This window comes from Tamandua tetradactyla, chromosome 5, assembly GCF_023851605.1.
Source record: "Tamandua tetradactyla isolate mTamTet1 chromosome 5, mTamTet1.pri, whole genome shotgun sequence".
Taxonomy (NCBI): Eukaryota; Metazoa; Chordata; class Mammalia; order Pilosa; family Myrmecophagidae; genus Tamandua; species Tamandua tetradactyla.
This window is the reverse complement of record NC_135331.1, coordinates 31,805,703-31,828,207: the sequence shown is the minus strand read 5'-3', so window position 1 is coordinate 31,828,207 and position 22,505 is coordinate 31,805,703. Positions and strand designations below refer to the sequence as shown.

Below are 22,505 nucleotides of genomic sequence, written 5' to 3'. Positions count from 1 at the left end.
GAGCTGGTGTAAGTGAATTTCCATATATGTAAAAACAAAACAAAACGCAAAACGCCAAAGCTTGACTGCTGCCTTGTGTTTATATTAAAATATATTCCAGACAGACTGGAGGCTGACAGAAAAAATAAGAAACATAACAACAAAATGAAAAATAATCTTTGTGGGAAGGAGGGGTGGATTTTCTTAATAAGAAACTCAAAAACTGGAAAATGTTTACCTTTCCAGCAACGTGATAAACCAAGCCAAAAGGTCAAATCCAGAAGGAAAATGGGCCAAAGGTGTAAATAGTTATTCACAGAAAAGGAGACCCAAGGGGCCTCAGGTGCTCTGCCTTTAGCTAGCCTCCTGCCCGGTCGAGGCTGGCCAGCTGGGCACCACTTAGAATCTTCAAGGAAAATCACCTGGAGATAGCTATTCGAAAATGCAGAGCCTGCAACTTTCTTTCCAGGTTCTCTTACTTGCAGACCATAAAGACACCATAACGCCATCTCTACCAAACACATTTTCAGTAGTGACAAGTTGGAAACAAGCGGGGAATCTTGCTTCATCTGCACTATCGAATAATACGAAACCGCTCCCCAACCCCGACCCCCCAAAAATAATTCTCCGCTTTTCTACTAGGAGTGCGAACTGGTCGCTGGACCCCCGGACATTCCCTCACCTTTGAGATCCCCCTACGATGAGCGGGAACCCCTGAGGTTGCCGTCCCCCGCGGGGCCTCTGGGACCCCGACATCTGGACCCTTCTGCGGGTCTTGTGCCCCGGAGCCGGTGACTGTGCCCCACCCCCGCCCCTGCCAGGGTACCTACCTAGCACCCGCTGCAGACGCTTTCCCTACAGTGCCCTGAGCGCCGCAGCAGGTTCGTGGCGCCCGCGAAGGAACAGGGGCAGCAGCACGCAGGCGCCGTTGCGCGCCAGCCTCGTGGGGTCTCCGAGACGCGCGGGGCAGACAGCGCTCTCTCTCGAACAGCAAACGTTGGCGGAGGAGAGAACGGTCTGCGTCCCAGCAGGATTGACCGTTGGCTATCCCCAAGCCCCTGGAGATGACCGAGACCTGAGCACTGGGGCCAGGTGAGAATTTAACAGCCAACCCTCGGGCCATGCTGTATTATGGTAGCCAGTGTTGTTTTTTTTTAATGCGGCGCCGGAAAACTCCCTTATATCGTTTCTCTCCCCGTCGCCCTTGCTCAACCCAGTGTCCCAAGCCCAGCCTAGTGACAGATTGGTCTAAATGGTGTCTCTCTGGGAAAGGTGAGAGCCCAGAGCTTCAATTGTGAAGGAGGGACTGCTGCTGGTCACAGCTTCCTGAGAAACCTGCAGTTGCTAGGACAGGAGAGAGCTCCAGAGAAACCACGAGAAGCATCGCAGTCCAGAGGACACGAGAATTATCAGTGCATTTTCACTGTGTTGCTGGTCCATGTTTGCCCCACCGGTATGAACTAGTCCCCACCTCCATGTCTTGCTCCGCAGCTGCTGATGCCCCAGAAAGTCTTAGGAAATCTCTGGAAGTAAGAAGCTTGTACCCACTCTCCTTCACTCAAGGGAATACTGAGACCTACAGTACTGTAGGAGAGGTTGGGGCTCTCCACCAAACAGCTGAAGGTCTACAGGTAGAGGCACCTATCAGTGAATCTGGGGGTAAAAAAAAAAAAAAAAAAACGAGCTGAAAGTTTTCTTTGAGATGTGTCAGCTGGATTGCAGAATTCAGGCAGCAAAAGGCTCTGCACCTCCAACCTTACTTCAACTGGAGCAGCTCCAGGGATATCAGTTTTCTGTATGGGCTTCTGGATGAACTTCAGGTGCAAACTATTGTCCAGTTCCTTTATTTTAGGGGAAGGGGGCCAGTGTGGGCAGTGACTTGTCTTAGGCCTCCTAAATTGGAAAGAAATCCCTGCAGGACCACCTGGACCCTGGTTGACCTTGGCACCATACAAATTACCCCCATGAAAATGGCCAGACTAAGCGGGCACGGCAAGTTTTGGCTGATAGCAGAGTAGGATATACCTTGCCAGGCCTTCCTTTGTCCAGTCTGTGTCCAGCTCACCATGGAGAGGGTGCCCCTAAGAGAGCTGAGTGCTAGCAGTAGAGACATGCTCCCCTGGAAGTCTGTCCCCAGTTCCAGAGCTGGTAGCTGTTCATATGCTCTGAGAACTGTTCCAAGGAAGTCTCAGAGGTTCCATTCCCCAACAAAGGCCGAATTCTCCAGTGGAATTCTGAAGATGTTTCAGGCAACTTGGCAACTACAAATGGGTCCCTTACATGCCTGACCCAGCTGTAACAGGGACAGATAGCCAGCGGAGAAACAGCCTGCTCAGTCCAGGCCTTGTGTTCTGTGTAAACGGTAAAGAAGAGTGGGGCTTGAGACAGGTCCTTAGAGCTGTGACCCTCAGCCAACATTGCTTGAACCACAGGTGAGAGAGTCATGTAGACATAAGACCCAGAGAGAGAAGCTTCTCAGGCAAAATGCACTACTGCTCACACATATGAAAAAGGAGCCAGAAATTTACTCAGCCAACTATTAACCCACACCTTCCTCTGGTAAATAAAAATGCCAGAGCCTTCCCCTGGAGATTCTGATACAGCCGCATCCTGACCTGGAAGGACACAGCATTTATCCTGAGGCTTTTAATCCCAAATCCACATGACACTCAGGGGCTCAAGGGATTGTGTGAGGTGAATATTTTTGAGGATTTGATCACTTTTTATAAGAGTTCCTAGCCAGAACAAAGATTTAGAGCTACAGGCCTGTACAGGAAGAGAAACACCCTGGCAGGAACACACTCTCATTTGATTAATTCAAATCAATGTAAGGGTCTCTTTTCACCTTTCAGATTAGGAGGTAATTAAAATGGAAGAGACTGCATACCAGGGGGCTGGAGGTGAGAGATATAATTTTAGAGGTTGATAATGTTTTTTTCCCCCATGGACAGGCACCAGGAATCAAACCCGGGTCTCCAGCATGGCAGGCGAGAACTCTGCCTGCTGAGCCACAGTGGCCTGCCAAATGGTTGATAATTTGAACAATCTTTTTTGGAAGGCCCAGTGGGAATGTATGTTAAAATTGCCACTACACCGATCCTCTGACACAGCTACTTCCCCTTCTGTAACTTAATTTATATACAGAGCCAAGTTAAATATATACATCACACAGATGTTCATCATGGCGTTTTTCATAATGAAATATTACACACAACCCGTATGTCCAATAGGGGACTATTAAATGACTACATCAAGACAGTGAAATGCTATGTGGTTGTTCTAAAGAATAAACCCATATGTATGGGCAACTACGAAATGGGTAGAAACAGAGGAGATGGACCTGTGTGTGTGTGCTTGGGATGGTTACACTTTTCAGGGAAGAGACTAGGATGAAGGAGAGAGTTGTTTTCCAATTTTTTTTTTTACCATTTGGATTTTTACCATGTGGATGTGTCATTTTTACAAAACTGAAGAAAAAGTCCCTGTCCTCCCTATTCCTTAAAAACAAAGGTTACTGCATTCATTTACCTCTTTGACGCCTTATATAAGGACTATCACCCTCCCTAGTCTTCAAGACAACTCAGAGCCTTCCCAGGGTGGACACTATTCCGTAATAGGGAGAATGAAGAGATACCACTCATAATGCCTGGGAAAAAGGCTGCATTCAGCAGTGCTGTGGTTGGATAAAAATGCAGACTTGGCACATTCAGAAATTGAAGGTAACACATTTAAGAAATGCAGTGTTTCAGTTTCTGTGGGTGTTAAGTTAGTTGAAGACAAAACAATGAAGATGTGGAGATAAGGAAGAAACTGATGACAGCTTAGAACTGTGATAGAGTGAAGAGGAGGAAGGTACTGGATTTTAATAATGAGAGAAAAGTAAACAGACTGAGTTGAGGAAAATCACTGGTAGTTTATAGTATTGCATTTTGATTACAGGTGTGTAAACAGAAAACTTTTTAGACTATTACCCTCTGGTGAAAGTGCAGAACCAACTTTTTTCAATTAATACAGAAGGTCTAGGACAACAAATGGACTGCATGCAGCCTGGGATGAACAGTGAGAACTAGATGGGGAGGGGAAACATCAGCTCGAGAATCCCCCAAGATCCTTGGAGAATCTTCAGAGGAAGAAGACAGGTATCTCCAAACAACCCTCTCCCACGGATATGGTTTGGAAGCCCAGAACCCACAAGAATTCACAGGCACTTCTGGCCATGACCGTAAGTGGAAAAAAACGGCCAATTCAAGTGGGCCAGCTTCCCTCACCACTGTTACCAATCTTTTGCAGATTTCAGAAAGCTGCATGGTGGGCCACTGCTAATCTGGGTTAAGTAGATGCCAAAACACACCAAAAGAGGTTTGAATCACAGACCAATGGTTCAAGCCCATAGTTCTTCTGCTGTCAGAAAACCCACAGACCCCGAGAGAGAGAGAGAGAGAGAGAGAGAGAGAGAGAGAGTATGAGTGTGTGTGTAGCAGGAGAGAATTGGGAGAAATCGAACCAGAACTCTTCCAACAACCAGCAACTCTTGCCTTTGACCTGAGAAAAGTTGCTTGAAGAACACAGCTGTTCTTCTGTGACTGGAAAGGGACAGCCCTCCTCACGAAGACAGAGTGTGCCTCCTAAGGAGCTGCCTCCGGAGTACCTATAGCCCACCTTCTGCACCTGTGGGCCAGGGGAGCACCCTGGCTCCCTATTCTCTCTGCCCCACAGTAGGGACCTTGAGTGGATGTGGCAAGGCCAGAGAGGGGAAAAAAAAAAAGCAGCAGTCTCCCTAGATGAATCTGTACTTTGTGAGGCAGAAGCTACCCTTTCAGAACCCTGCCACATCCACAGATGGAGGTCTCCACCAAATCAGCACCCGGGGCTCTTGCACACAGAAAGGATTCCTTTGAAGAAAGGAATTCTAACGTTTGGTGTGCTACTCAGGTCAGGGCTGGATCTATTTGTTTTCAATCTGGATTCAAGTTAGTGAGGTGGGACTCCTCAATGTACACAGATGAGGAAATCACTGCTTTAGGCAGGGAAATGTTGAGAGGAAAGGATCTTTCTTCCTCCAGCTGGTTAGGACAAAGCCACAGGCAAAGCTGCAGGGCTGACTGCAGAGATTAAGACACTGCTAACCTGAGATGGGGAGGTGCTATCAAGGAAGAGCCCTCCGATGCCTCTACCTCTTCCTGACACAGAACCCCCAGTGGGTCCCCACACTGGATTCCTTAGGGGAAGGACCACCTCTCCTGAGGGTGCTCTCCCTCCCTATCCCTCAGATCACAACATTGTTGTTCCTCTAAGACAGAAACCAGCCCTGCTCCTAGGGCCTCTTCAGCTTCAGGATAGCACTGTCCTAGCCACGGAGCCAAGAAAAGCATCTCACACACTCCTGGTGTGGCCAAAGATGAAGCGTTCTCATCCTTTGCCCAAGAATCACGCCCCACCTCCCCAGCCCCAGACACAGTATCATGGTTTTTTTTTTTTTAAATAAATATTTATAAACTTAGGGAGAAAGATTTGAAGGTTTGAAGTATCTTTCCCTCCAAAAGCACAAGTGTCCCATGTGAGCCAAACCAAGGTAAGTCCATCAACCCATGAATGAAACACCACCCTCCAGGAGCTGCTGCCTCGAGGGCAGGTGGGACAGGAAGATGACACCTTGCCCACCCTTGCTCGCTCTGAGCCCTAGTCCCCCTTGGTGATCAGGTCCTCGATGTAGGCATCCAGTTCGTCATCTGTATTGATGTCTATGTCCTGAAACAGAGTGGGGTAGGTGTCAGATGAAGGCCAGAAGGCAGAGGGGGACCCATCTCTCTGCCCCTATCCCCATTCTTGGGGCCTGAACCCAGAGTCCCCTCCTCTTCCCCCTCTACCCATACTGTCAGCCTTCAGTTCCATCTTGGTCATTCTCCCACCTATATATCCACTGTGCACAGATGACTCCCATATTTCTTGCTTCTGCCCCACCTCTACCCAAAGTTCCCCATCTCCTTCAACATGTTGCAGGCCTCTCAGATTCAATACATTCAAATCAGCTCAAATGCTACTCCTTTCTCAATATAACTTATCAGCGTCCCACCACCCCAAAACCCGAAGCAGCAGCACTGATTCCTCCCTTTCCTTCAAATACTACAAATCTGCTTGCTTCTCTCCCTCCTCACTGCCACCATCTGGGGACCAGGCCACCTGATAACTCTCACCTAGACAAGGAAGACCTCCTCACTGGAGTCCTTGCTTCTAACCTTGGCCCCCTCCACCCCTCCTCCAACAGTAAATATATTAGATGGCAAATTGGATCAGGCCACACCCTCCCTGCCTGTTGAGCCTGGCTTGTCCTTTTCAAACTCAGAAGTCCCTGTTGCAAGCCCCTGACATTGTTCTCCCCTCAGCCTGGAATACTCACTCACCTCTAGTTCTTTGCAGGTCCAGTTTCCAGTCTCACCTTAAACCAACTCAGGCCTCCCCTGACTACCCTACTGAAGTGGCCTCCCCCAGTTTTCTATCTGCTATCTGTCATATTGTATTTACTTCATAGCATTTGTCACTCTGTGATTCTCTATCTCCTCCACCAGGCTACAGAACTCTTAAGAGCGGGGCCTTTTCTTGCCTGTCTTGTTCACGTTGTATCCAAGAGCAGGCCCTCAGTATTTATTGCCTGGATGGAGGACTGAGACCCCGCAGGGTACTTCACTGCTCCTGGACTACCCAATCCCATCTGTGTATCATTTCAAAAAACAGGAGATTATGGTCTATAACTTGAGAGGGTTCCCAAGCCAGGTGTCATATCAGAATCATTTAAACAAAAGCAGAGGTCTGATTTCATGGGTCTGGCTGGGTTGGGCCTGGGTAGCCATACTACCTCATGCCCTTCTGGGAACCAGATACCTTTGAGTGGGGAGGAGACAGGAGGTACCCAGGCCCCAAGATACAGGCGGCACGGCCACAAGAATGGGCTGCCTGGCTCACCTCCTGCACCTTCTGCAGCAGTGCCACAATGTTGGTCCTCAGCTTCTGCAGCTTTTCCTCTGTCTCACGGAGCTTCCTCTCAGAGGTACGTAGGCTCTCCTCAGAGGCTTTGGCCCGTGAGTCGGCACGGCTCTGGTAGGAGTGGCACAGATTCTGGAGCCCCACTTCATATTGCTTGAAGTACTCTTTCTGTTGATAGGGATGTGAAGGGTAAGCACATGAGCTCACAGAGCCCTTCCGATGGGCACCAAATGTTCCCAGCCAGCTCAGCACCAGAAAAACTGGGGTGAAGGGGCATATCAAACACAAGGGGCAAGCCCTGTCACAGAAAGACCTTGATTTGAAAACACTGTGCCCTTTCGACAATGCATTTTTCCAAGTCACACCCAACAATGTCAGAACTTCCAAATATTTATCAAGCACCCACCAACAGCAGATAGGCTCCACACTTCTGCAGTATATAGTTTGGCAGCATCACAGCTTTTTACTAGCTTCTCCAGGAACCTAAAACTTCTGGGGGGTGGGATGGGCTGGGTTGTAATATTAACTTGCAGTTTCTCTTGAAATGTGGCTTTTAAAACTTTTAAGTAGCAGAATACTTTTTCAAACAAAATGTCACATGGAATTTGAGTGTGAAAAAGAACTTAAGGAGTATCATTCTCGGTTAAATTTATATCCTAAGTTCAAATTTGTATCATGTACTCATAAATCAATAAGCACAAGAGGCAATTTTGATGAACACAAACCCACAAAAAGTAGGTTTTGGCTGACTGCTGCAGTCTTCTCTACTCCAGGATTAACTCAGCTGGGAGATTCTGACTGCTGTTCTAAAAATCTTTTACCAGCTGGTATTTAACTGTCATGACCTTGCAATCTAGAATATCCTATTAAACCAAGATCGCAAGGAAAACGTCATTTTCAAGTTCTAGAGAAAATAATTAACTGAGCAGCACAAAATGTCCAAGCAGGCTCTGAAGTATCAACATTCAATATATATCTTGAGGGTGACTGTAGTTTATATTACTTTTCTATGTTGTCTTAATTTTTTATTTTGAGATAATCATAGACTTACATACAGCTATATTAATTTTTAAATAAATATGTAACTTAAATATTTGAATCTAATATTTGCAGGGCCTCTGAGGACTTTATGGAACTTCTGGTCTGGCAAGATGGGGGGAAAATGATCGTGTAATAAGAACATAATGAATGTTATGACTGTTGCGTCCCTGATGCTAAAAAAAAAAAAAATGTTTACTTAGACATTACAATTAGGAGGAACAAGTTGATGCACTGGTGTTATACCTCATTTTATAAAAATATGCTAATGTGCTAACCATTTGTAGACTCAGACACTCATAATGACTTTGTTTGGTCTGTCCAGTCGAGCCCACTGCAGAGGTCCCGCTGTACCCAGCAGCTGCTCTGAGTCTGGCAACAACTTTAAGCCAAAAGCAGCATCTTTGACTGACAAGACGATGCCACGCAGACCTAGCCCTATCAGCCAGCCTTTCCTCCTGGGATCTGTAGAAAGCTAAACAAGGGCAAAAGTTGCAACAAGGAGCTTTCTTGTGAAGAAGCCATGAGGAGTTCTGCCTTCTAGCTCCCTGGTGTGCCACCCATCCCTTTTCATTTTGTGGGGAGGAACAAAGTCTTTGTCTGAAGAGGTAGCTGGGTTCAAATGTGGGTTTCATCACTTGTCAACAGAAGCTTTTCACCTCTCTGAATCTTAGTTTCTTTTCTTTAGCTCTTTGCCTCATTTCATTTTTTTTAAGTAGACTGGAAATAAAGCTCTTCATGTTTTCCTTTGGGAAACTTTATCAAATAGGTAACAGCCAAATGAAGGCTCACATCCGGCAAATATCATTCTTGCAATTTTCATTCCAGTACTCCTCTCTAGAAACTCTTCCCTGGAAAACTTAGCTATTCCTACCATGTAAATATCTCACTTGATGAGATGACTCCCAGATCCCCCATCCCTGGCCCTTACCTTCCCCCCATACCCCCAAACACCAGTCCCTAATCTCCACCTGCCCACTGGACATCACCAGAAATGTACCACTGATTTTTCCAGCACAATAAAATCAAAGTTCATATTCCTTAGCCACATCCTCTGTTTTCCCTCCCAGTTAAGAACTTTGTCATCAACCTCCAATTCCCACAGGCCTGAGACACACAGAAGCATGCAGCCTCTGCCTTGAACTCGTACTTACAGCAGATGACCTCTGAAATGGCCCTTGCTCCTAACAGCCCACTCCTACCACTCTGGCTCCCATTCCTGTTGCCCCTTCTACCTTCCACAACTGCACCAGCCCCCTGGCTCTGTCTCCCATCCATCCATCCTACTGAGACTGCTACCAAAGTTACCCACAGGCCCTATCAGCCCACTGCCTGTTTTTGTTTTTGTTTTTTTTAATAAAGCTTCTTTGCAACACAGCCACATCCATTCTTTTATGTATTGTCTATGGCACTTTAAAGTCAGAGTTGAGCAGCTGTGGCTTTGTGTTATGTGCTAACTAGCCCTTTACAGGAAAAGTCACTGATCCCTGCCAATTCCCTGAGCTCAAAAGCTTTCACTGGCATTCCTTTTCACACAGAATTTAAATCTGCCTTAGAACTGGGACTCAGGATATATCCTGGCTCTTGGACCCCTTCCACCACATGCCTGCCCATCTCCACAGCTGTGACACTCACCCAGACTGCTGCTTTGACCTGCCCTTTCACCCCTCTGCACCTTTGTTTATAATGAACAAAACCACCCTGCCTCAAACACTGGACCCTCTTTGCTCACACACGAATACTTCCCAAAACCCATCCTGTCTTCTTTCTGGGTTGCGCCACCTCTCGCCTACTTCCACAGTACTTCCTGCTCTCTGCTTCAGGTCCAGCTACTAGTAACAATTCAGTTTACTGAACCTTTAGCTGCTTGGAGGGAGGATTCTTTTACAGCGCACCATGTGATTCCACAGAGGGCCTGCTCAGAAGAGGTGCAACAATCAACATTTTCTGGGTTAAACGAGACCCAGTGCCTACTTCCACACATCACAAGCTTCGCTATACCTCCCTCCCTCTGGAATCAAGTTTTAGGCACTTTGAGACAAAGCTCTTCACTGCTGCCTAGGATAGATTTGCTCCCTCTGCTGGGCAGAGAAAGGATGTAAAATGTCAAACCAGGCCTGCCATCCCTACGTGTGGACTGAGCCCCCAACATCTTATGGTGGGATGAGAGTGGCTCTCTGCATATCATTCATAGCCAGTCTAAGCCACTTCTTTCTCCACAACACAAAGTTTCCTCTCTCCTCTTAGCTGATAGCTAGAGAAAACATATCTGAATCCCACTAAGATAATGGCAGAAAAGAAGCTAACTGAGGAAGGACACACAACTGTGAGGTAGCCATCAAGATAGGCACCAGCTGGGAAGGCACAGTGCAAAACCCAAAGCCAGGTCCGACTCACCAGAGGAAATGATATTAGCTCGTCTGAATTCATGGAGCTCAGTTCCTTCTTGGAGATGGGGAAACTTGGAGGCAGGAAATACCGTAAACAGTTCCTGAGCAAGAAAGCAGGGACAGAAATTCAGAATGGCATGGAGGTGGTAGACAGCAGTGGCTGTCCCAGGAAGGGAAAGACACACCCACCGGAGGATCTGGACGAGCAGGTCAATGGTTTCATGATTGGTGCTCGGGGCAGTAGTATCAGGTTCGATGCGGATGCAGTCAGATGTGGAGGGCTCTGCCAGGGCTACAGCCTGCTGGGCTACGACCACTTCCTCCTCCTCACCACCCTCCTGCTGCGTATCAGGGCTCTGATACTCTGGAGAAGGAGGCTTCATAAGGCGAACATCGTCACTGCCTTTTTCCACCCTATGGAAGACACAGTCGTGTGTCAGATGTGTTCTTGGACTTTCAGGATGAACTGCCTGCAGAGGGGCTTGGGAAACCTGCCAATCATTGCCCCACCTCGTGCCCCCGTGTCTCCTTCCCTCAACCCTGCCTCCCAGACAGTGCGTTACCAGCGGTCTCTTGGTGTCGTGTCTGTGGGCACATAGTCAAACTTCACCTTCCAACGCACCACATGCTTGCCCATCTCCACGGCTGTGACACGACCCGTGTACCACTCCCTGTTCACACGCACCTCCACATGCAGCCCTTTATCTGAGAAAGGGGATAGGGGTGTGAGTCAGAAACCAGGACTCAAGCCCCCCACTCAGCCAGGGCCGCCTTGAGAAAGGGAGCCCAATGGTGCTGAGGGATAAGAACCCCTAGGTGCTTGCCCCCACTCCGCCCTGGACACAAAGCCCAGCCACCCAGGGCTCCTTCCCCACCTCTGTCGTGAGGGTGCCAACAAGCAGCAGGATGGGTGACTGCCAGAGGTAAACGCCAAGGAACTGGTGCTAAAAATAAACATGAAGGTGAACTGTCTTCAGAATTCTTCTCAGGTTTAGATTTGGAACCACTGCTGCACAAGAATCCAGACCCAGAAAAGATTCCAGAAGCCTTCACGATAAAGTGTGCTTGCCAAAAGGCTCCACCTCCCACTACCACCACAAACTGGCTGCTAGGTACCTCCCCCAACTCACCTTTCTGAGCCTTCTTGAGGTCATCTGGATCCTCTTCCCCAGCACTGTCTGAGAGCTGCAAGGAAAATAGAGTCTGTCAGAGGTATCTCCACCCCCCAGGAAAAGTAGACTTTTACATCATTGACTGTCACTTTCATGTCATCTTATACTGAAATTTAAATTATTGTACCTTAATGAGAGCCACTATTCAAAATCACTATCATAAGTATTACCCTTCTGCCACCATTATAAACAAGACAGCGCAGCCAGGGGACAGAACGTAACAGACCAAGGGAAGTTATTTCAAGCCCTCCAATCCACATCATGTTGACTTCTCCCACACAGTGAACAGTTACCAACGGGAGGCTGTGATTAGAGCCAGGAACCAGTCTCATTCAACATTCACCCTGAACCATGTTTCCAATCATCTGTGTGACTGGCAGTCCTTCAGAGCCATGGCCTAGGTTTCTAGGAAAGCTCATGTCATAGAACACAAACGTGGGTTGGTTCAGACCACAGGTGGGGGTGAGGGAGGGTAGAAAACCTGAGGAAGAAGGCTCTACCTCATTTGAGTCTTTCTTTTCCTCCTTCACAGCAATCTTAGCCCGCTTGGACCTGTCCTTCTTCTTCTCAGTCTCTTCTTCAGCTTCTTCCTCATCAGAGACCCCAAGACTCCGCTTCCGGCCAGGGGTAGCCTGGAGCAAGATGAGAGTGGAAATGTAGGGGTCCCATTCAGCCCCTGAGGTAATCTCTTCTGGCCTAGTTTTCCAGAGAGGGGACGCTATGCCCTCAATCTCTACATTACTCTGTATACAAACAACCTCCTGGCCTCTGCAACCGTGAGGATCTTTGCTCAAAGGCACAAGTTCAGGAAACTCAAAACTGCTATGGGGGAAGTCTCTTAATTCGCAACATACACACACTCTTAGCCTACCTGGCTGGCCAGCCAGCAATAACCTCCCTGAAACTTGCTGACCACTGTTGGAGCCCATGAGGCCGTCACCTGGCTGTCTACCTACACCCATACAATGAGAAGCCTGTGGGAATGATTCAAGTATGTGGCAGACCAAAACTCAGAGGGAGCAATGAAGAGCTCTTCAGAGGGAGAACTACATTCTAACCAGCAACCAACTTGCTCTGGACCCCTGAGTAAGTCCCTTCAGCCATCCAGGCTTCTTCTCCTCATGGGCAACAGGGAAACTTTAGACTGGGTAATCACTAAGATGCCCCCAGTACAGGTTTGACACTGTGTAACTCTATTCCTATACCACTGAGGATGAGCTAGGCAGTGAGACGGAGAAAGCAGAGCATCTCACCGGAGAGAGTTTATTAGGCAACTCTGGCTTCTTGACCACTGGAGTCTTGATGGCCCTGGGAGCAGGGACCTCACGAAGGTTCTTGGAATTCAGCAGTAGAGATGGTAATGGCGGCTGCACAATAGGGGTAGGTCGAGGTACAGTCTTTATCGGAGTGTTAACAGGCTTTCGGGGTACCACAGGTGGCTGGAGCAGCCTGGAAGTACTGGCCTCCTCCCGGGCTGCCAAGGTAGGAGGTTTTGGGGCGCTGCTGATGATAGGAGCCTTTCGGAGCTGGCTGGCCGGTTTGGGAACTTGTGGGGGAAGGGATCTGATTGGAGCATTCCTGATCACAGCAGGTAAAGGGGGTGACCGAGGACGCTGTGGTCTCCTCACAGGTTCCTAAAAAAGGCCCAGAGAAAATGAGGTAACTGATCCTATCATGAGACACCAAGGAAAAGCCCCTCCCTAGTTCCCTGAGATTAACCTCAGTGGAAGGTCTGGTGGTCACTTCCAAGGGTAACTTCTTCAGGTCAGCTTGGCAGCGAATGGGTGTGGTTTTCTGCATGGCAAACAAGACAGCAAGGTTGTTTACATGACTGTGTACACTAAGGCAAACTCTTTTTGGATGCCCACTACATGTCTGGGACTTAGGCAAATAAGAAAAACACCAGGGCCAGAGTCCTACTCTTATGATCCTCCCAAAAATATACCAAATCACTGGCAAATCACAGGACTATGCTATTAATCCAGCAATTGAAAACTAGGGGAAAGTGTCAGTGAACTAAATTTCTATTAAAGAAACAGCCAAAAGAGGTGGGAAAGACCTTATATATGGGGGGACAGCTTGGATGAGACCAGAAAGGCAAGGAAGAATTAGCCAATGGAGAGATCCACCTATAATGTTTCGCCTATCACAAATACAAAAGCCAAAAAGGCTGACACATTTGTATTAAGTATGATAAAGGTTAAACAAATGTAATTTTGAAAAATAACAGATCATGCTCCTTTTATCCAGGGTATGGACAGATGAGTTAAAAAAAAAAAAAGGATAAAAAATAAATAAATAATGGGGAATAAGGGGTAGTACAAATTGGGTGAAGAGAAAAACTAGCAGTCAATGAGAGGGTGGGGTAAGGGGTATGGGATGTATGGCTTTTTTTCTTTTTTCTTTTAATTTTTCTGGAGTGATGCAAATGTCCTAAAAAGAATCATGGTGATGAATTACACAACTATATAATGATATTGTGAACCACTGATATAGTACACCAAGAATGGGCTGTATGTATGTGAAGATTTGTCAACAACAACAAAAAAACTAACATCAGCCCCACTAGGCGCCCCAACCACAGAAAGGACAAGCAATTTCTTCCTGTGGGACCCCCAGAGGAGGCGCCCATAACTCGTGGAGTACTTGGACCACGTGCACAAATGTACAAGGTTTTCTAATGCACTGCACCTTCTCCTCCAACACCGGCCTCGACAGCCTTGCCACCCTCACCTTTCCTCCTCCAGAACAGTTACTGGGGGAGTGGAGACGATACAGAGCAGCTCCCAGAGCCACGACGGAGATCAAAGGGATGGCGTACCCCATCCTGGAATGACTGACTGGGAGAACCAGCTCCGATGAGATCGCCGAGGGGCGCGGGTTTTCCCGGGCGGGACGGCCGGAGTCCCTCCCTTCCTCCTTCCCAGGCCAGCTGGCAGAATTTGGGAGGCGGTCCCCTCGGGCCACGGTGGATGGTGCCCCCACCACGCGAGGCACGCCGGACCAACTGAGAGAGTTGGGTCGGAAATCCCCAGACCGCGGAGAACGGTGACCGGGGGGGGGGTCCCTTCCAAACACGTGACTCCCCAAGTCAGGCTGGGAACGGTGCACTCTCCCGGGCTGCGGCGGCTGGCGCCCTCCCGCCACGCTTGGCGCCCCGGGCTGACTAGGAAATTCGGTCGGGCGCTCTCCCGGGCTGCGGCGGCCAACAACCCTCCCAGCATTCGGAACCCTGGGCTGGCTGGCATTCTTCCAAGCCGCTTTGGCTGGCGAACCTCCCCCACGGCGAGAGTTTTCCAAAGTTAAAGGACTCACAGCACCTTTTCCTGGTGGAAGCAGCAGACAAACGTGTGCCACGAGGGCCACCTAATGGGCAGGATAAGAAAAACAGAACCCAGAGATTTCAGAGAAAAATCTTTCAACCTGTTGGGTCCAACACCCAGGGAAATCTGACTAAATGCCCAGACGCCAGGAGAAGATAACGGATCACGCTCAGAAAATTGAAAATATGGCCGAGTCAAAGGAACAAACCAATAGTTCAAATGAGATACAGGAGCTGAAACAACTAATGCTGAATATACGAACAGAAATGGAAAACCTCTTCAAAAATGAAATCGATAAATTGAGGTAGGACATGAAGAAGACATGGGCTGAACAAAAAGAAGAAATAGAAAAACTGAAAAAACAAATCAGAGCTTATGGAAGTCAAGGATAAAGTAGAAAAGATGGAAAAAACAATGGATACCTACAATGATAGATTTAAAGAGACAGAAGATAGAATTAGTGATTTGGAGGATGGAACATCTGAATTCCAAAAAGAAACAGAAACTATCGGGAAAAGAATGGAAAAATTTGAACAGGGGATCAGGGAACTGAAGGACAATATGAAGCGCACAAATATATGTGTTGTGGGTGTCCCAGAAGGAGAAGAGAAGGGAAAAGGAGGAGAAAAACTAATGGAAGAAATTATCACTGAAAATTTCCCAACTCTTATGAAAGACCTAAAATTAAAGATCCAAGAAGTGCAGCGCACCCCAAAGAGATTAGACCCAAATAGGCGTTCTCCGAGACACTTACTAGTTAGAATGTCAGAGGTCAAAGAGAAAGTGAGGATCTTGAAAGGAGCAAGAGAAAAACAATCTATCACATACAAGGGAAACCCAATAAGACTATGTGAAGATTTCTCAGCAGAAACCATGGAAGCTAGAAGACAGTGGGATGATATTTTAAATTACTAAAAGAGAAAAACTGCCAACCAAGACTTCTATATCCAGCAAAATTGTCCTTCAAAAATGAGGGAGAAATTAAAACATTCTCAGAAAAAAAGTCACTGAGAGAATTTGTGACCAAGAGACCAGCTCTGCAAGAAATACTAAAGGGAGCACTAGAGTCAGAACCGAAAACAGAAGAGAGAGGTATGGAGAAGAGTGTAGAAAGAAGGAAAGTCAGATACGATATATATAATACAAAAGGCAAAATGGTAGAGGAAAATATTATCCAAACAGTAATAACACTAAATGTTAATGGACTGAATTCCCCAATCAAAAGACATAGACTGGCAGAATGGATTACAAAATAGGATCCTTCTATATGCTGTCTACAGGAAACACATCTTAGACCCAAAGATAAATATAGGTTGAAAGTGAAAGGTTGGGAAAAGATATTTCATGCAAATAACAACCAGAAAACAGCAGGAGTGGCTATACTAATATCCAAAAAATTAGACTTCAAATGTAAAACAGTTAAAAGAGACAAAGAAGGACACTATATACTAATAAAAGGAACAATTAAACAAGAAGACATAACAATCATAAATATTTATGCACCGAACCAGAATGCTCCAAAATACGTGAGGACAACACTGCAAACACTGAAAAGGGAAACAGACACATACACCATAATAGTTGGAGATTTCAATTCACCACTCTCATCAATGGACAGAACATCTAGACAGAGGATCAATAAAGAAATAGAGAATCGGAATATTACTATCAATGAGCTAGACTTAACAGACATTTATAGGACATTACATCCCACAACAGCAGGATACACCTTTTTCTCAAGTGCTCATAGATCATTCTCAAAGATAGACCATATGCTGGGTCACAAAGCAAGTCTCAACAAATTTAAAAAGATTGAAATCATACACAACACTTTCTCGGATCATAAAGGAATGAAGTTGGAAATCAATAATAGGTGGAGTGCCAGAAAATTCACAAATATGTGGAGGCTCAACAACACACTCTTAAACAACCAGTGGGTCAAAGAAGAAATTGCAAGAGAAATTAGTAAATACCTAGAGGCGAATGAAAATGAAAACACAACATATCAAAACTTACGGGACACAGCAAAGGCAGTGCTAAGAGGGAAATTTATTGCCCTAAATGCCTATATCAGAAAAGAAGAAAAGGCAAAAATGCAGGAATTAACTGTCCACTTGGAAGAACTGGAGAAAGAACAGCAAACTAATCCCAAAGCAAGCAAAAGGAAAGAAATAACAAAGATTAGAGCAGAAATTAATGAAATTGAAAACATGAAAACAATAGAGAAAATCAATAAGACCAGAAGTTGGTTCTATGAGAAAATCAATAAGATTGATGGGCCCTTAGCAAGATTGACAAAAAGAAGAAGAGAGAGGACACAAATAAATAAGATCAGAAATAGAAGAGGAGACATAACCACTGACCTCACAGAAATAAAGGAGGTAATAACAGAATACTATGAACAACTTTACGCTAATAAATACAACAATTTAGATGAAATGGACGGGTTCCTGGAAAGACATGAACAACCAACTTTGACTCAAGAAGAAATAGATGACCTCAACAAACCGATCACAAGTAAAGAAATTGAATTAGTCATTCAAAAGCTCCCTAAAAAGAAAAGTCCAGGACCAGACGGCTTCACATGTGAATTCTATCAAACATTCCAGAAAGAATTAGTACCAACTCTCCTCAAACTCTTCAAAAAAATCGAAGTGGAGGGAAAACTACCTAATTCATTCTATGAAGCCAACATCACCCTCATACCAAAACCAGGCAAAGATATTACAAAAAAAGAAAACTACAGACCAATCTCTCTAATGAATACAGATGCAAAAATCCTCAACAAAATTCTAGCAAATCGAATCCAACAACACATTAAAAGAATTATACATCATGACCAAGTAGGATTCATCCCAGGTATGCAAGGATGGTTCAACATAAGAAAATCAATTAATGTAATACACCATATCAACAAATCAAAGCAGAAAAATCACATGATCATCTCAATTGATGCAGAGAAGGCATTTGACAAGATTCAACAACCTTTCCTGTTGAAAACACTTCAAAAGATAGGAATACAAGGGAACTTCCTTAAAATGATAGAGGGAATATATGAAAAACCCACAGCTAATATCATCCTCAATGGGGAAAAATTGAAAACTTTCCCCCTAAGATCAGGAACAAGACAAGGATGTCCACTATCACCACTATTATTCAACATCATGTTGGAGGTTCTAGCCAGAGCAATTAGACAAGAAAAAGAAATACAAGGCATCAAAATTGGAAAGGAAGAAGTAAAACTATCACTGTTTGCAGACGATATGATACTATACGTCGAAAACCCGGAAAAATCCACAACAAAACTGCTAGAGTTAATAAATGAGTACAGCAAAGTAGCAGGTTACAAGATCAACATTCAAAAATCTGTAGTGTTTCTATACACTAGTAATGAACAAGCTGAGGGGGAAATCAAGAAACGAATCCCATTTACAATTGCAACTAAAAGAATAAAATACCTAGGAATAAATTTAACTAAAGAGACAAAAAACCTATATAAAGAAAACTAAAAAAAAACTGTTATAAGAAATCACAGAAGACCTAAATAGATGGAAGAGCATATCGTGTTCATGGATTGGAAGACTAAATATAGTTAAGATGTCAATCCTACCTAAATTGATCTACAGATTCAATGCAATACCAATCAAAATCCCAACAACTTATTTTTCAGAAATAGAAAAACCAATAAGCAAATTTATCTGGAAGGGCAGGGTGCCCCGAATTGCTAAAAACATCTTGAGGAAAAAAAACGAAGCTGGAGGTCTCGCGCTGCCAGACTTTAAGGCATATTATGAAGTCACAGTGGTCAAAACAGCATGGTATTGGCATAAAGACAGATATATCGACCAATGGAATCGAATAGAGTGCTCAGATATAGACCCTCTCATCTATGGACATTTGATCTTTGATAAGGCAGTCAAGACAACTCACCTGGGACAGAACAGTCTCTTCAATAAATGTGCCTAGAGAACTGGATATCCATATGCAAAAGAATGAAACAAGACCCATATCTCACACCTTATACAAAAGTTAATTCAAAATGGATCAAAGATCTAAACATTAGGTCTAAGACCATAAAACAGTTAGAGGAAAATGTAGGGAGATATCTTATGAAACTTACAATTGGAGGCGGTTTTATGGACCTTAAACCTAAAGCAAGAGCACTGAAGAAGGAAATAAATAAATGGGAGCTCCTCAAAATCAAACACTTTTATGCATCAAAGAACTTCATCAAGAAAGTAGAAAGACAGCCTACACAATGGGAGATAATATTTGGAAATGACATATCAGATAAAGGTCTAGTATCCAGAATTTATAAAGAGATTGTTCAACTCAACAACAAAAAGACAGCCAACCCAATTACAAAATGGGAAAAAGACTTGAACAGACACCTACCAGAAGAGGAAATACAAATGGCCAAAAGGCACATGAAGAGATGCTCAATGTCCCTGGCCATTAGAGAAATGCAAATCAAAACCACAATGAGGTATCATCTCACACCCACCAGAATGGCCATTATCAACAAAACAGAAAATGACAAGTGCTGGAGAGCATGCGGAGAAAGAGGCACACTTATCCACTGTTGATGGGAAAGTCAAATGGTGCAACCACTGTGGAAGGCAGTTTGGTGGTTCCTCAAAAAGCTGAATATAGAATTACCATAGGACCCAGCAATACCATTGCTGGGTATCTACTCAAAGGACTTAAGGGCAAAGACACAAACGGACATTTGCACACCAATGTTTATAGCAGCGTCATTTACAATTGCAAAGAGATGGAAACAGCCAAAATGTCCATCAACAGAAGAGTGGCTAAACAAACTGTGGTATATACATACGATGGAATATTATGCAGCTTTAAGACAGGATAAACTTATGAAGCATGTAATAACATGGATGCACCTAGAGAACATTATGCTGAGTGAATCCAGCGAAAAACTAAAGGACAAATACTGTATGGTCCCACTGATGTGAACCGACATTCGAGAATAAACTTGCAATATGTCATTGGTAACAGAGTCCAGCAGGAGTTAGAAACAGGGTAAGATAATGGGTAAGTGGAGCTGAAGGGATACAGACTGTGCAACAGGACTAGATACAAAAACTCAAAAATGGACAGCACAATAATACCTAATTGTAAAGTAATTATGTTAACACACTGAATGAAGCTGCATCTGAGCTATAGGTTTTTTGTTTGTTTGTTTGTTTACTATTATTATTACTTTTATTTCTTTTCTCTATATTAACATTCTATATCTTTTTCTGTTGTGTTGCTAGTTCTTCTAAACCGATGCAAATGTACTAAGAAACGATGATCATGCATCTATGTGATGATGTTAAGAATTACTGATTGCATATGTAGAATGGTATGATTTCTAAATGTTGGGTTAATTTCTTTTTTTCCATTAATTAATAAAAAAAAAAATTCAAAAAAAAAAAAACTAACATCAATTAAAATATAAACACCCTGATAATTGTTAGGTAAATAAACAATTCTAAAAGAAACACAATGAACATATAAAAAAATCCCTTCTGGTGAGAAAGGGGGGAAATTCAACTTTCCCAGGTAGAGAATTCTTGATACTCTCACAAGTAGTGGGGACAACAAAAGCAATAGGCTGAGTCCCCAGTCTTGGGGTTTGTTCATATGAAACTTAACCCCACAAAGGATAGGTCAAGCCTACTTAAAATTAGGCCTAAGAGTCACCCCCAAGAGAACCTCTTTTGTTGCTCAGATGTGGCCTCTCTCTCCAGCCAACACAACAAGCAAACTCACCACCCTCCCCATCTACATGGGACATAACTTCCAAGGTTGTGGACCTTCCTGGCAACGTGGGACAGAAATCTTAGAAAAAGCTGGGACTCAGCATCAAGGGATTGAGAAAACCTCTCGACCAAAAAGGGGAAGAGTGAAATGAGACAAAATAAAATGTCAATGGCTGAGAGATTCCAGAGTTGAGGTTATCCTGGAGGTTATTCTTACGCATTAAATAGATATCACCTTGTTAGTCAAGATGTAATGGAGAGGCTGGAGGGAACTGCCTGAATAATGTAGAGCTGTGTTCCAGTAGCCGTGTTTCTTAAAGATGATTGTATAATGATATAGCTTTTGCAGTGTGACTGTGTGATTGTGAAAACCTTGTGTCTGATGCTTTTATCTACCTTATCAACAGACAAGTAAAACACACGGAATAAAAATAAATAGTAGGGGGAACAAATGTTAAAATAAATTTAGGCGCTTGAAATGCTAGTGATCAATGAAAGGAAGGGGTAAGGGGTATGGTATGTGTGCTGGTTTGAAAGGAAGTATGCCCCCTAAGAAAAGCCATGTTTTAATATAAATCCCATTTCATAAAGGTAGAATACTCTCTATTCAATGCTGTATATTTGAAACTGTAATGAGATCATCTCCCTGGATGATGTGATTTAGTCAAGAGTGGTTGTTAAACTGGATTAAGGGACGACATGTCTCCATCCATTTGGGTGGGTCTTGATTGGTTTATTGGAGTTCTATAAAAGAGGAAATATTTTGGAGAATGAGAGATTCAGAGAGAGCAGAGAATGCTGCAGCACCATGAAGCAGAGAGTCCCCCAGCCAGTGACCTTTGGAGATGAAGAAGGAAAACGCCTCCCAGCGAGCTTCATGAAACCGGAAGCCAGGAGAGAAAGCTAGCAGATGATGACATATTCATCGTATGCCTTTCCAGCTGAGAGAGAAGTCCTGACTATGTTCGCCATGTGCCTTCTCACTTGAGAGAGAAACCCTGAACTTCATCGGCCTTCTTGAACCAAGGTATCTTTCCCTGGATGCCTTTGATTGGACATTTCTATAGACTTGTTTTAATTGGGACATTTTCTTGGCCTTAGAACTGTAAACCAGCAACTCACTAAACTCCCCCTTTTAAAAGCCATTCCGTTTCTGGTATATTGCATTCTGGCAGCTAGCAAACTAGAATAGTATGTATGAATTTTTCCTGTTGTCTTATTTCTTTTTCTGAATTGATGCAAATGTTCTAAGAAATGATCACGATGATGAATATGCAACTATGTGATGATACTGTGAATTACTGATCATATATGTAGAACGGAATGATCATATGTTAAGAATATGTTTGTTGCTATATTTTTTTAATTTATAAATTAATAAAAAAAGATGTTTAGCAATATAAAAAATATATATATATCCTTTCTTAGAAACATGAAAGTCAAATTACAAAATGCATCATTTGCAAAGGCAAAAACTTTTTAAAAGTGGTAATGCTCTCATACACTATTACAAAATATAAATTAATACATCTTTTGAAGGATTTAGAGTTATAAAAAGCCACAGAATTTAAGACTTTTTATTCTTTCAATTACACTGCAGAAAAGTATCTCAAGAAAATAATTATGCACTTAAAAATACATACATACATACGTATGATAGTCTCTATGTTTCTATTAAAAATATACATGTTTATATATAAATAGGTCAATGAAAACTTGGTAGGTGGTTAACCCTACCCCTAAAAAGATAGGATTTTTTATTTTCTGGAGTTTTTTCATGCTCTAAATGAACTGGGCCACTTGAGAATATATATAAATAATGCTTTGTTTTGTTTTGTTTTGTTTTAAATAAGCAAG

General features: G+C 44.1%; 1 protein-coding gene and 1 long non-coding RNA gene across 9 annotated transcripts in view; one reads left to right on the top strand and one right to left on the bottom strand.

The window, feature by feature from the left end:
• Positions 1-916: 916 nt before the first annotated feature.
• LOC143683965 (uncharacterized) lies at positions 917-9,367 on the top strand. Of its 3 annotated transcripts, none has more exons than XR_013175764.1 (3): positions 917-1,071; positions 8,324-8,549; positions 9,069-9,367. It is a non-coding gene; the product is annotated as an uncharacterized LOC143683965 (long non-coding RNA). The 3 variants fall into 3 exon arrangements; XR_013175763.1 differs by having other exon boundaries at positions 9,104-9,365; XR_013175762.1 differs by lacking the exon at positions 9,069-9,367 and having other exon boundaries at positions 8,324-8,666.
• The window catches only part of MORC2 (MORC family CW-type zinc finger 2), a 63,630-nt gene continuing 42,770 nt past the window's right edge, over positions 1,646-22,505 (bottom strand). For 2 of the 6 annotated variants that reach the window (XM_077160535.1, XM_077160537.1), the window contains 9 exons: positions 13,280-13,354; positions 12,814-13,194; positions 12,061-12,192; positions 11,519-11,573; positions 11,264-11,332; positions 10,952-11,093; positions 10,578-10,802; positions 10,396-10,489; positions 6,284-7,128 (listed from right to left, as the gene is read on the bottom strand). In XM_077160535.1, coding sequence (XP_077016650.1) covers positions 6,829-7,128; positions 10,396-10,489; positions 10,578-10,802; positions 10,952-11,093; positions 11,264-11,332; positions 11,519-11,573; positions 12,061-12,192; positions 12,814-13,194; positions 13,280-13,354 — 1,473 coding nt within the window. In that variant the 3' untranslated portion in view covers positions 6,284-6,828. Of the gene's footprint in view, positions 5,728-6,282; positions 7,129-10,395; positions 10,490-10,577; positions 10,803-10,951; positions 11,094-11,263; positions 11,333-11,518; positions 11,574-12,060; positions 12,193-12,813; positions 13,195-13,279; positions 13,355-22,505 lie in introns of those variants that run through there. The other 4 variants (XM_077160536.1, XM_077160539.1, XM_077160540.1 and 1 more) reach the window with 4 other exon arrangements.